This window comes from Callospermophilus lateralis, chromosome 1 (genome assembly GCF_048772815.1).
Source record: "Callospermophilus lateralis isolate mCalLat2 chromosome 1, mCalLat2.hap1, whole genome shotgun sequence".
Taxonomy (NCBI): Eukaryota; Metazoa; Chordata; class Mammalia; order Rodentia; family Sciuridae; genus Callospermophilus; species Callospermophilus lateralis.
This window is the reverse complement of record NC_135305.1, coordinates 18,927,868-18,940,507: the sequence shown is the minus strand read 5'-3', so window position 1 is coordinate 18,940,507 and position 12,640 is coordinate 18,927,868. Positions and strand designations below refer to the sequence as shown.

The window sequence follows — 12,640 nt, the reverse complement described above, 5'->3', positions numbered from 1 at the left end:
ATGAACAAGATACCTGGGCATCTGGGTAAGTTTACAGAAGCGGAAGTTCAAAGTGGTCCTGTTCTGGCGGCGAGCCTGGGATGCTCCGCTAGGGGGCGCCTCGAGACGCTTCCGGGGGCGTGGCGTGGCCCGGAAGTAGACGGTGGGTTCCGCCTTCGCGCCCGGGCAGGCAGGCTCGGACCAGCCCGTGGAGCTGTAGCCGCCCTTCTGTCCCTCCTTGTATTCTCGGCCGACAGCATGCTCCAGTTCCTGGTGAGTGGAGCTGCCGAGGAGCGGGACCCACAGCTCAGGGTCGCCTCGGGATCCGGCTGCGCCAGCGGTGACCCTTGGGCTTTGGGCGCGGGACCGTCCCCGTCGCCCCGTGCCTGTGGTCGCCTCTCGGGGAGGCCTGTGGGGTTTTTTTCCTGCCTCTCCCCAGATCCTTTGCCAGCGTTCATCTGCAGGCATCCCAGGTCTTAAAACTTGGAGGGGAGTTCAGGGTGCTCATTGTGTAATCCTCCCTTGCAAGCTTTGTCATTAGACGTCCTTAGTGACTTTTTTGTAGTCGTCCCCTCTCATGTGCTCCTGTCCCCCGACAAAGGCCCAGGCCCCATCCTGACTTAGAGCCTGATGGTTGGCCACCACCTCACGAGGTCAGTGAGAGCCTTTGGCAGCTTCACCCGATCTTTTTATAAGTTTCTGACTTTGAGGAGTGAGTCAGACACTGTTTTTCCCAGAATCCGTTTTTATTTTAGACGGGGTGGGGGTATGAGTATAACCATGAGTAAGCAGATTATTTCTCATGGCTGCTATTTGAGTTAAAAATGCATTTTCTGGCAAAGGCCCGTGAAGGTCGGTTCCAGGAGGACTTGCCAAAGTTCCAAGTGAAAGTTTTTGATCAAACTGTTGTGCGTCCAGTAATTCTTTTTTTTTTTTAAAGAGAGAGAGAGAGAGAGAATTTTTTAATATTTATTTTTTATTAGTTCTCAGCGGACACAACATCTTTGTTTGTATGTGGTGCTGAGGATCGAATCCGGCTGCACGCATGCCAGGCGAGCGCGCTACCGCTTGAGCCACATCCCCAGCCCCCTGTGCGTCCAAACTTGATGCTTTCAACCTGTTATTTTATTGTTGTTGTTGTTGTTGTTCTTGTTGTTATGTAGTGCTGGAGATTGAACCAAGGGCCTTGTGCATGCGAGGCAAGCCCTATACCAACTGAGCTATATCCCCAGTCCTCACTCTTATTTTATCATCATTAACATCATAATTTTGGTACTGGTGATTAAACTCAAGGGTGACCTACCACTGAGCTACATCCCCAGCCCTTTTTTTTTTTTTTTTTTTTTGAGACAAGATCTTGCTAGGTCGCCTGGCTGAGCTGGAATTTGCCATCTCCCTGCTTCAGCATCCCATGTAGCTGGAATTACAGGTGTGGTTGCCATTATGCCCAACTCAACCTCTACTTCTAATAAGGCAGATATTCTGTATCTTTTAGATGATCAGTGGAAACCCTGCTGCTCTGGGAATGAGTTGATTTCTCAAATGTACTTTGGAAAGATAGCGATTGGTTATTAAGTCCAGTTAATCAAGAGAGAATCCTAGATCTAAACTGCTAAACAGGGCTGCTCCTTTGCCTGTGGGAGTTTCTGTAGTGTCTTAAGTGTTAGCTTAGGAGTTAGGAGTAATTAGCAGCTGCTTGTAGGAAACACTTAGTTAAAAGCAGTATCAACCTCTAAGTGTATGATGACATAATTGATTGTCCCACTACATCAGTTGCTCATTGTTAAACTGAGAGGTCATTGGCCAGTTACAATTAACTTTTTAAGTGCTTTTGCAGCAGAATTGAGTTAATTTCTGCTGTGTATAAACATGGATTCTGATTTGAGAAGTCAAAATTCTCAGCATTGAAGGAGAGATGCTGAAGCCATTGATTGAATTCCTAGCTCTTAAGTAACTAGACTCTGTTGCCTCCTGGCCTCTCTCCTACCTGTTGCTTTTGTTGAAAACAGTAGATAGCATTGCTTTTCACACTGAGTCCTCCTCTTTTACATGATTTACTAACTTTATTAACTTGGGCAAGTCTTTCTCTTTGTTTTCAGTCATTTCAACTGTAACATGGCTGTCATGTCCTAGTGTTTAAAGAGGTTGGACTCCAGAATCAGACTGCTTGGGTTTGAATCCTACCTCTTATCATTCTCAAGCTGTGGGAGTTTGGGTGGGTTATTAAATTTTCTATGCTTCTGTTTCCTCATCATAGTTTTGTTATGAGGATTAAAAATAAGTTAATATAGTAAATACTTAGTGAAGTTCCAGTGCACTTGTGTTGCTTATATATTCCTTTCTCCTTAAAGTATTTGTCCATAATCCCTATTTCTATAAGCTGTTCCTAGTTTAGCTAAATTATTTTAAGGAAGCTGTTCTAAGGGAAAGCCTAATTTGTATCACTGCTGTGGCTCTCTGCATGCCACTGTGGTACTGTTACTGTTGTCATTTGTTTTTCTGCTTTTGGGCAGCAGCACTTTCAACTCAGATCACCTCATCTTTGATCTTCGTTGGCTTGTGGATCCCGTATCTTGGTACTTTCCAATATTCTTTCATGTTATAACATGCAAAAATTATTTTTTTCATGGAAAAACCCACAGAGTGAAGGTGACCATCTCTGGGCGCTGGCTCTTCCCAGGGCTGAGGTATCATATCTGCGTGCACCAGTTTGGGAAACTGCTCTCATTTCTCCTGTTTTTACTGGCTGCTTTTCCCTGCTCTTGGTTACTATGTGTTGTTCAAGGCTTAGTCCTTGACCCTCCTATATCCTCTACAGACTCACTTATAGGGAATGGGTTCCTTTTCATGCCATCACATCTCACCTGTTTGCAGGCAGCTTCCAAAACTACCTTGAGTCCATCCAGTTCCCTGATATCAAATCAGCTGACCTTCTCATGTCTGCCTCTATCTCAGACTCCACCAAATCAGCTGACCTTTTCACTCTGCCTCTATCTCAGACTCCACATGTCCAGACCCATTATCTCTTCCTTCCAATTCCTATCCCACCTAATTTCTTTTTCTATTCTCCTGCTCTCAAATATCTCCCATATTTGAAATGTTGACATAGTCTTTGATTTATTTCTTTTCTTCATTCTTGGGGGTGGTGTTATTGTTTGGTAATGGGTATTGAACCCACGGGCACTTAGATACTGAGCCACATCCCCAGTTCTTTTTATTTTTCATTTTGAGACAGTGTCTCACTAATTTGCTTAGGGACTCACTGAGTTGCTGAGACTAGTTTTGAACTTGTGATCCTCCTGTCTTGGCCTCCCTAGCAGCTGGAATTCCAGGTGTGTACCATGGCACCTGGCTTCTTCATGCTTCATATTATTTTCCTGCTATATAATCTTGGGCAAGTTCTTTAATTGCTCTCTGCCTCAGTGTTCCCAACATGAAACTGGACAATGCTGATATCTGCTTTGTAAGGTTATATCAGTTCTACCTGGTACACCCTTTTCCAGAGTGATACTAGTTTTTCATGAATGTCTCTATTTAATTTACTGGTGCAAATAAAGATGTGAGTTAACTCATGACAAAAAAAAAAGAATTAGAATGTTACCCTGCATGTAATAAGCTGTCAATAAAAAAAATTTTTTTTTTGAGCCATTTAGTCTCATTGCTTATTTACGAAAAGTTCTCTCTGTTCCCCCTGCTACTTTTGCAGAGTGGGTAGTTTTCATTCCACTCTCAGACTAGCTAGCTGATATAGAATTTATTATATTTTGAATTGGAAGGGTTATTTTAGGCTCTACATTTTAGCTAATATGCTGACGGTTAATCTCAGCTACTAAAGGCCCTAGGAAGGGTGTGTACAAGGCACTTGGTCAATACTTCGTGATTGATTTTGTTTAAAATTGACTCTCCAGATTAGTGGGCTGCTTCTGCAGATTCAACTGTGGATCAGAAATATTTGAAAAAAAAATTGCATTTATATTGAACATGTAAATTTTTTCCTTAACATTATTCCTAAATAATACAGCAAAATGACTATCTAAAAATATAGCCTTTTATATTGTGTTAGGACTTCCAAGTAATCTGGAGATGATTTAAAGTATACAGGAGAATATGTATAGGTTACCATACCATTTTATAGAGGGTCTTGGGCATTTGCATATTTGGTAGTTGAGGGGGTCCAGGAACCAGACCCCTGTGGATTGGGACAGCTGTATTTAATTGTAGGTCTTTGTCCTTTGCCTTATTACTACTCTCAGTCATAATACAATTGAATATTTGCCTCAGCTTCTTTGAGAACAGTCAAACCAATTCTACATGGTACACCTTTTTCCAGAGTTTTAATTGGTTTTTCATGAATGTCTCTATTTAATTTACTGGTGCAATTAAAGATTTAACAGTTTTTATCCCCTTATTCTTTCTTTTTTTTATTCTCTTGTAAGCAAAATTATTGAGTATAAAATATAGCTTACTCTTAAAAATGTGCTTCTCTGTGGCAATAATAGAAGGGATATAGATTATATCCTTAGATTTTCATTTTAATGTACAGAATGAGTTTTATTATTACTTGAAGTATTGTTAAACTCATTTGAAAATGTTCTCCACATCAGATTTAAAAACTAAGGCACAAAAAAAATGGTGACTTGTTTTTGAGCCTCTCTAGAATGTAGAAGTCTTTTGACTGCTTCTCTAGCTGAGTCTGAAATTGAGAAATAAAATTACCAACTTTATTAGTAATGTTTAATTTTGTTTTGTTTTTCTTCTTAGTGTAGACTTTCTTACCTTGGGCCATGAATCATTTTTAGGTACCCTTTTGAATGCTAGTTGTAGCTATATTTGCTAAGTAAAATGAGATTATTTTTAGATTTCTTAAATGGTGTGTCACTTTTGAAAATGTAATTGATGAGTCATAGTTCAGACTTGTCAGATACTTTGGGCTATTGTCAACCACTGTAAGTTGTTGCCAGGTGCCTACTCCAAAAACATATTGCTTTATTTGCTAACAACTTTTTGATTGGGGAAGGAATTGAGCAAGAGTCAGTTTACTTTGGATTTGGCTTTGTTCTTTTAAGAGTTTGTGCTTTTTTTACGTTACTAGGTAAAGTATTGTGACTGATCTGCTCCTGTATGTCCAAACAACAACAACAAAAATGGCTGAAAACATTTTTCATGGAGTGTGCATATGGAGCCAATTATCTGACTTTTTCATTCAGTTTATCTCCCTTTTTCATTTCTGACATTTCCATTCTTTTTAAACATTTGTCCATTCTGGAAGCCTCAAAATTGTCTTTGATTTCTTTAGGTTCATCCCAGTGACTTATGTTATTTTACCAAATTTTAATAACTTTTTCAGCTTTGAGATCCAATTCATCCATTTAAGATGCATAGTGTTTTGTTTGTTTGCTTATTTTTGTATCAGGGATTGAATCCAGGGAGCTTTACTACTGAGCCACATTCTCCAATCCCCATTCTGGGTTTGTTTTGTTTTGTTTTGTTTTTTTGAGACAGAGTCTCCCTAAGTTGCTAAGGCTGGCCTAGAAACTTGGGTTCCTCCCGCTTCAGCCTCCCAGTCACTTGGGATTACAGGAGCGTGCCACTGTCTCCATGCCTGGCAAATTCAGTGTTTTTTAATATGTTCACAAATTACACACATCAACACTATCTCATTTTATACCTAATGTCTCATAACCTTAGAAAGAAACCCCGTACATACTAATATTCATTTCTCATTTCCCTCTCCCCCCAACCCTGGGCAACCACCAATTTATTTTCTGTCTCTGTGAAATTGTCTATTCTGGGTATGTCCTTTAAATGGAATCATACAATATGTGGGGTTTTTTTGGATTGCCTTTCACAGTGTTTTCATGATTCATCTATATCATGGCATGAATCAGTGCTCCTTTCCTTTTCATGGCTAAATAATATTACATCCTATGGATATACCATATTTTTTAGTCACTTCACTTGTTTATGCACATTTTAAGTTTTTTTCTACCTTTTGGCTATTAATAATCTTGCTAGGAATACACAAGTTTCTTTGTGTGTGTGTATGTTTCACTTAAGACTCTTAGGTATACACTATTATTTATTTGTTTATTTTAGTTGTAGATGAACACACCACCTTTATTTTATTTATTTATTCTTATATGGTGCTGAGAATTGAACCCAGTGTGAGGTACTCCACCACTGAACCACAGCCCTAACCTCAAGATATATGCTCTTAAATGGAATTGCTGAATATATGTTAACTGTCTGCTGAGCTTTTTGAGGAACTGTTAGCCTGTTTTCCAGTGTCACTGTATCGTTTTACATCCCCAACAGCACTTTTTAAAAGTTCCAGTTTCTCCACATTTTCAGCAACATTTGTTCATTTTTTTTTTTTTTTTTTTTTGACTACAGCCATTCTAGTGAGTGACTTGGTGTCTCACAATAGTTTTGATTTGCATTCCTTCAGTGGTAATTGATGTTGAGTATCCTTTTATATGCTTATTGTCCTTTTTGTGTTTTCTTTGGAGAAGTCCTTTCAAAACTATTGCCTATTTTTAAATTGAGTTATTTGTCATTTTTACCATTTGATTGTAAGGGTTCTTTATTCTTTTTTTAAAATTTATTTATTTATTTTTTATTTGTTTTATATAGTTAAATATGACAGTACAATGATCTTGACATATCAGATGGGGTATAATTTCTCATTTTTATGAGTGTACAGGTTGCAGAATCACATTGGTCATGCAGTCACGTATATACATACAGCAATAATAATGTCTATTTTATTCTGCTGTCTTAATACAAGTATCCCAGATTTATGATTTGCAAATATTTTATCTTATTCTGTGGGTTTTCTCTCTCCTTCCTTCCTTTCTTTCTGATGTTCAAAGCTAATCATTTATCTATTGTATTATTTGTTTATGTATTTTGCAATGCTGGGGATCAAACCCAGGACCTTAAGCATGCTAGGCAAGCCCTTTACCATTGAACCCCAGCCTATCTTTTTTCTTTCTTAATGATATTCTTTGAAACATAAATATTTTTAATTTTGATGAAGCCTAATGTGTCTATTTTTTCTTTTGTCATTCTATGCTTTTAGTATTATAACTAAGAAAACCATTGCCTAGCGCCAAGTTGTGAAAGTTTACTTCATTTTTTTCCCCCGTTTTATAGTTTTAGCTCTTATATTAATTAGGTCTTTGAGTTAATTTTTGTGTATGATGTGAAGTAGGGATCCACTTTTATTCTGTTGTCTCAGCACCATTTCTTGAAAAGACTATTCTTTCCTCATTGATTGCCTTAATACCCTGTTGCAAATTACTTGACAATGAATGTAAATGTTTGTTTCTGGATTCTTCATTCATGCTTGCTTGTTTTCTCATGTTACCACATTAATCTGTACTTAGCTTTTTTGAGGTGAATGCTTCCATGCTGGTGGAGGATAGTCACTGGCTACCATATTATGGGAATGAAATTCCTTTGCTTGTTTTTTAAGGTCTGTCAACTAGCCCTGCTGAGCTCTACATGCATAATGTTCTCCATTCCTTACTCAATTCCTCTTTTCTAATCAGGCCTTTTTCTTTTGTGGGGAGCAGTGAGTGCCAGGGATTGAATTCAAGAGCATGAAACCACTGAGCCACATCCCCAGCCCTATTTTGTATTTTATTTAGAGACAGAGTCTCACTGAGTTGCTTACTGCCTTGCTGTTGCTGAGGCTGGCTTTGAACCTGATCCTCTTGCCTCAGCCTCCTCAGGCGCTGGGATTACAGGCGTGCACCACTGCACCCAGCTAGGCCTTTTTCTTTTATTCTAGTCATATCCTTATTCCCATCTTGTGTCTTGCTTCTCCACTGTCAGTTCGCCTTCCAGTTCTTTGGCCAATTTAAATTTTAACACTTCCTCAGCATATTTAGAGCCTTATTAAAGACACAACTTATAATACATCCTTTCCTTTCAGGTGGTTTCTTAACTATATCATTCATTTTCCCTCTTAATGCAGACCTTGTTCTAGTTGTTGGAGCATCTGTACCATTCAAGATCCTGTGCTGGGTGCTGCCTACTGTTGTTATATATCTGCCATTCAATTATGTAGTATTTCTTCCTGTGTATCATATAAATTCTCTTAGAGACAAAGTAAACCTTTTGCAGGGTTGACTATGATATTAATTTTAGTATATAGGAATCTGCAATCTCTTAAAATTTGGGGGGCCAGATGTATTTGGGAAATTAGGTTACTTTTTCATTATAGAAGAATAATAAGCTACATATAACTTGATACTTCAACAACTTAGAAGGGTCTGGGATAGCAGTTTGTAAGCAAATTCACTAAAAAATTTTGCTGTTAAACATATTTTTCAGTGGGGTTGAGGGCGGATCTTATAAAGATTTCTATTTCTATAGCAAAAAAAATTATTCACACTAAAATGTGATAAAGACTATAAATAGTCATATATCTGTTTAAGTCAGATGTGATTTTGCTGCCAAATAAGATGTAATGAAAATTAGTTTAGATAGGATTGTTTTAGAATTGTGATTGGTGGATTGTGGAGCTTCACTGATTCCAAGAATACTTTTCTAATTGCAGAGCTGGAAAATGCCATTCCTCTATTGTTCACTACTCTGAGCTGGTCTCCACTCCTCTTCCTGGGCTGTTAGCTCCAGCATCTTCTTTCTACCCATTCATCCCCTAAACCATTTCCCTCATCTCACTCCTCCTTCCCTGGGCCTCTAGTGTTCTACTGTTTATGGTTTCTGGTGTGTTTTTGAGAAGCAGATATTTTTTCAAATTTCTAAAATCTCAAAATCCTTGCAGAGAGGGTATGATAGTAACATTTACTGAAGAGCTTGGAAAGGAAGCATTTCACTTCTTTCTGTGATCTCATCTCTCAGGGAATGCTTATGCATAGTAAGGACCCAGGTGTATTCTGTTTCTCTGTATGCACTTCCAGTTTGAAGACAAGGTTTGACCATACCACATATGACTGATAATACATTAAGTGCCACACTTCGGTTTTCTGTTTTATCCTCTCTATTGTGATTGGACAAAAGCAACATCGATTAAAGAAAATGATGAAAAATGGATGCCAGTTTGAATTTATGAAATTAGAAATTAAGCTTTAGATGGAGGTTCTTAATTACTATGAGAAAAAAACAATTATCATTAAAATTTGAAGCTAAGGGACTCAGTTGATAGAGTGCTTGCCTTGCATGCATAAGGCCCTGGATTCATTCCCCAACACCACAAAAAATTTTTTTTTGAAGTTAAGGAACTTTGGCTCTTTTGGCATATAGGGAATACTCTAGATTTTCATGAAACAGCTTTTGTTAAGGAAGATAGTTACCCAAGGGGATAAACGTTTATAGTTCTCCAAAAATTGTGACTGTTTCTCTCGGCACTGAGTTGGACCCCTGTTGCCCACTTAGCCTAAGTGTTCTGCCCATCAGACTTCACCATGGCAGAGTGCTGATAAGCTCAGTGGTGTGTCAAAGTTTCCTAGTCATTACATATTGTACCTTTTGAGTGCTTATGTTTTTTTTTTTTGAGAGAGAGAATTTTTTTAATATTTATTTTTCGGTTTTTGGTGGACACAACATCTTTATTTTATTTTTATGAGGTGCTGAGGATCGAACCCAGCGCCTTGCGCATGCCAGGCAAGCACGTTACCGCTTGAGCCACATCCTCAGCCCGCTTATGTACTTTTGAGTGCTAGTGTCCTGTGCTCCTTATGAATGACCCTGGATAAGTTACTTTACTCTCTGGACCTTAACTTCCTCTTTTGGAATATGAAGAGATTGAAATGTGAGAGTCCCTTCATTCTCTAAGATCCTGTGATTCAACTGAATAATTTTTATTTGATGTAGAGAGGAATAGCAGTATCCACAACTGAAAAATTGCAGCATTCAACAACAAAATCTGCTTGGGCTTCTAGAGTTTATATTCTGGTATTTATGGGATTTGTGAGGGGACAAAGAGAATTTAGAGTGGATTTATTCATTGCTACCATTCTTTCTTTCATATGTTCTTTAACATTTTGAGGGAAGTTACATCTGTGTTTATTTTATAGAAGAAAAATGTGCATCTCATGCTAAACAATCCTAAGCTAGACATCTAGCTTCTTTACCTGTCCTGAGCTCCTGAGGAGGATCTTGTCTGTGTATTGTGGTTTGGTCTCAGTTGGCACAGGACTTGGTATGCAGTGTAACTCTTCCTGTTCTGTTTTTTCAGCTTGGATTTACTTTTGGCAACGTGGTTGGAATGTATCTGGCTCAGAACTATGACGTAAGTGGCTGTCTTCATGTTTCGTAGTGTCTTTTCTTTGTTGAGAAAGTGTGCACTTTTGGGTAAATGAAATCTTAAGTCTGAGGAGAAAGTCCTGAATTTTATAGAAAGCTTTTCTACTGTTTGAAAAAAAAATTCTTCTTTTTTTTTTTTTAATTTACAGAAACATCTGTCCTCCACATTACCACAAGAGGGCAAAATCCCATCAGTTTAGGTGGTCTCGGGATGATCCTAAGTAGTGCTCCCTAGCCCAAGTATTATTAATTTGTTCTTTGGAAAATCATGTGATAGGTGAGATTTTTAAAGATTGGTTGGATAATCTTTTCAGTCCTAACCCAGTAGTAGAGATGACTGAAAATTCTGGAGATGGAACAGGGCAGTGTAACATGTTTAAGGACAGAGTTTGGTGAAGTGGGAAGTCATATTAGCCTTGCTTTATAGATGGGTAAGTTGAAAACCAGAGGCATTTTAAAAAGACAAGCGAAAGAAAGATATTAACTTTTGATTTGTTTTGTAGTAAAGTTTTTCCCTTTGTCAACCTTTATTTGAGTCATCTGGCTTTCTAGACAGGGGCTTTACTGCTTTCTATCACATTTATTATTTACATATACAACTTTTACTTAGCATCAGATTGAGGGGACTAAGTGTGTGTTCAAAAGGAGAATCAGGGTCTGGCTTTCAGAAAGAGAACATTAACTTACAACCTCTGCTATTTTTTGTATGTAGTTATGAGACTAAGAAATACTGCTGTTGAGCAGATCTCCTTCATAGGAAAATAAAAACTTGTAAAACCACCTTTGGAGAAAGAGAAGTAAAAGAATATTGATTAGGTATATACAATAATCCTTACAATAACCATTTTTCTTTTTAAAGATACCAAACTTGGCTAAAAAACTTGAAGAGATTAAAAAGGATTTGGAAGCCAAGAAGAAACCCCCTAGTTCCTGATGCCCACTCCAGCCCTACCTTCTGGATACTCTGATTCTGCCGCCCCTGAGGGGCCTCCTGTACCATCTGATCCCAAAGCTTTTGTTTTCATCTTTTCATCTCCAGCCACAGCAGTTTTCTTCTTTGATAGATCCAGTGTTGCCTCAGAGCAAAAGTGGGGCCATAAGTTAAGAACTACCCTTTATGTGTCCAACAGCCTTGCCTCTTCCCCCGCCCTTCCTTCCAGCTGACTGGAATTATGGTGCTAGTTTAGCAAAGTCGCTTCTCCCCTGTTGTTTGGGATTTCTACTACCTTTTGTTGAAAGAAAAATTAGTGAGTTTTTTGTATAGCTGATCAGATACAAATAATGCTAATTTCATAGTTTTGCAGTTATAATGGGTGCTTGTTAAACATTTGTTATTAAATTTTGTTGTTTCAAAGTAATTAAAATTAATATCTAGAATCCAGTTTCTGTTGAATTATCCATTTATTTTTACTGTTGTCAGGCAGCTCCATAGTTGATAATTCAACTAATAAATCAATTTGTTATTCATGAACTGAGACACTCTATTCCAAGAATCTTATCAGTAACTGGGGAATTAAAAAATATGAAAAGCAATGGTTTTTGTTCTAATGGCATTCACAGTCTACTTAGCATGCATGTTTTTCCTTAATGATGTATTTGATCTGACTCTTTTTCCTCAAAAGAATCATTCTTGGGATTACAGGTACATTTGACATTTTATCATGGGTAAATGTGAAATTGTTGATAAAGGAAATGTTAAGACTTTTTATATTAAAAGATATATTTACCTTATAACTTCATAGTGCTTCTCCTAAGAAAAATGTAGTTCCACATATAATTTTTTTTTTTTTTTTTTAATTGAAGTCTTGTTGCCTAGGCTAGTCTTGAACTCCAGGGCTCAAGCAATCTCCCCACCTCAGCCTCCTGAATGCTGGGATAACAGGTACATCAATATGCCTGGCCAGTCTTTTTTTTTTTTTTTTTTTGTTAATTAATTTGTTTTCTAGTACTAGAGATCAAACACAGGACTTCACACATGCAGGGCCAACACACTACCAGTACATCTCCAGCCCTTTTTTATTCTTTCTTTTCTTCTTCTTCTTCTTCTTCTTCTTCCTTTTTTTTTTTTTTTTTTTTTTTTGGTGATACTGAAGATTGAACCCAGAAGCACTTTCCACTGAGCTATATCCCAGCCCTTTTAATTTAAGACAGATCTTGCTAAATAGCTGAGGCCAACCTTTAACTTATGAGCCTCCTGTTTCAACCTTCCAAATCACTAGGAATACAGATATGCATCACCATGTCCAGCTTTTATTTTGAGACAGGGTCTTGCTAATTTAATTTGCCCAGGCTGGCCTTGAATTTATGATCCTCCTGCCTCAACTTCTCAAGTAGCTGGGATCATAGGTGCCCCATAACTAGTTTGAATTTTTTTTAATTAAAAATA

General features: G+C 37.9%; 1 protein-coding gene across 1 annotated transcript; it reads left to right on the top strand.

The window, feature by feature from the left end:
• Stmp1 (short transmembrane mitochondrial protein 1) lies at positions 1-11,635 on the top strand. Its single transcript, XM_076853230.2, has 3 exons — positions 1-252; positions 10,187-10,240; positions 11,114-11,635. The coding sequence occupies exons 1-3, from the start codon at positions 1-3 to the stop codon at positions 11,186-11,188; spliced, it is 381 nt and encodes a 126-aa protein (XP_076709345.1). The 3' UTR covers positions 11,189-11,635.
• Positions 11,636-12,640: the final 1,005 nt, after the last annotated feature.

Coding starts and splice junctions, on each gene's coding strand:
- Stmp1 (XM_076853230.2), top strand. CDS start 1: ATGAACAAGATACCTGGGCATCTGGGTAAGTTTACAGAAGCGGAAGTT. Junction 253..10,186: donor ACAGCATGCTCCAGTTCCTG/GTGAGTGGAGCT, acceptor CTGTTTTTTCAG/CTTGGATTTACTTTTGGCAA. Junction 10,241..11,113: donor ATCTGGCTCAGAACTATGAC/GTAAGTGGCTGT, acceptor TTCTTTTTAAAG/ATACCAAACTTGGCTAAAAA.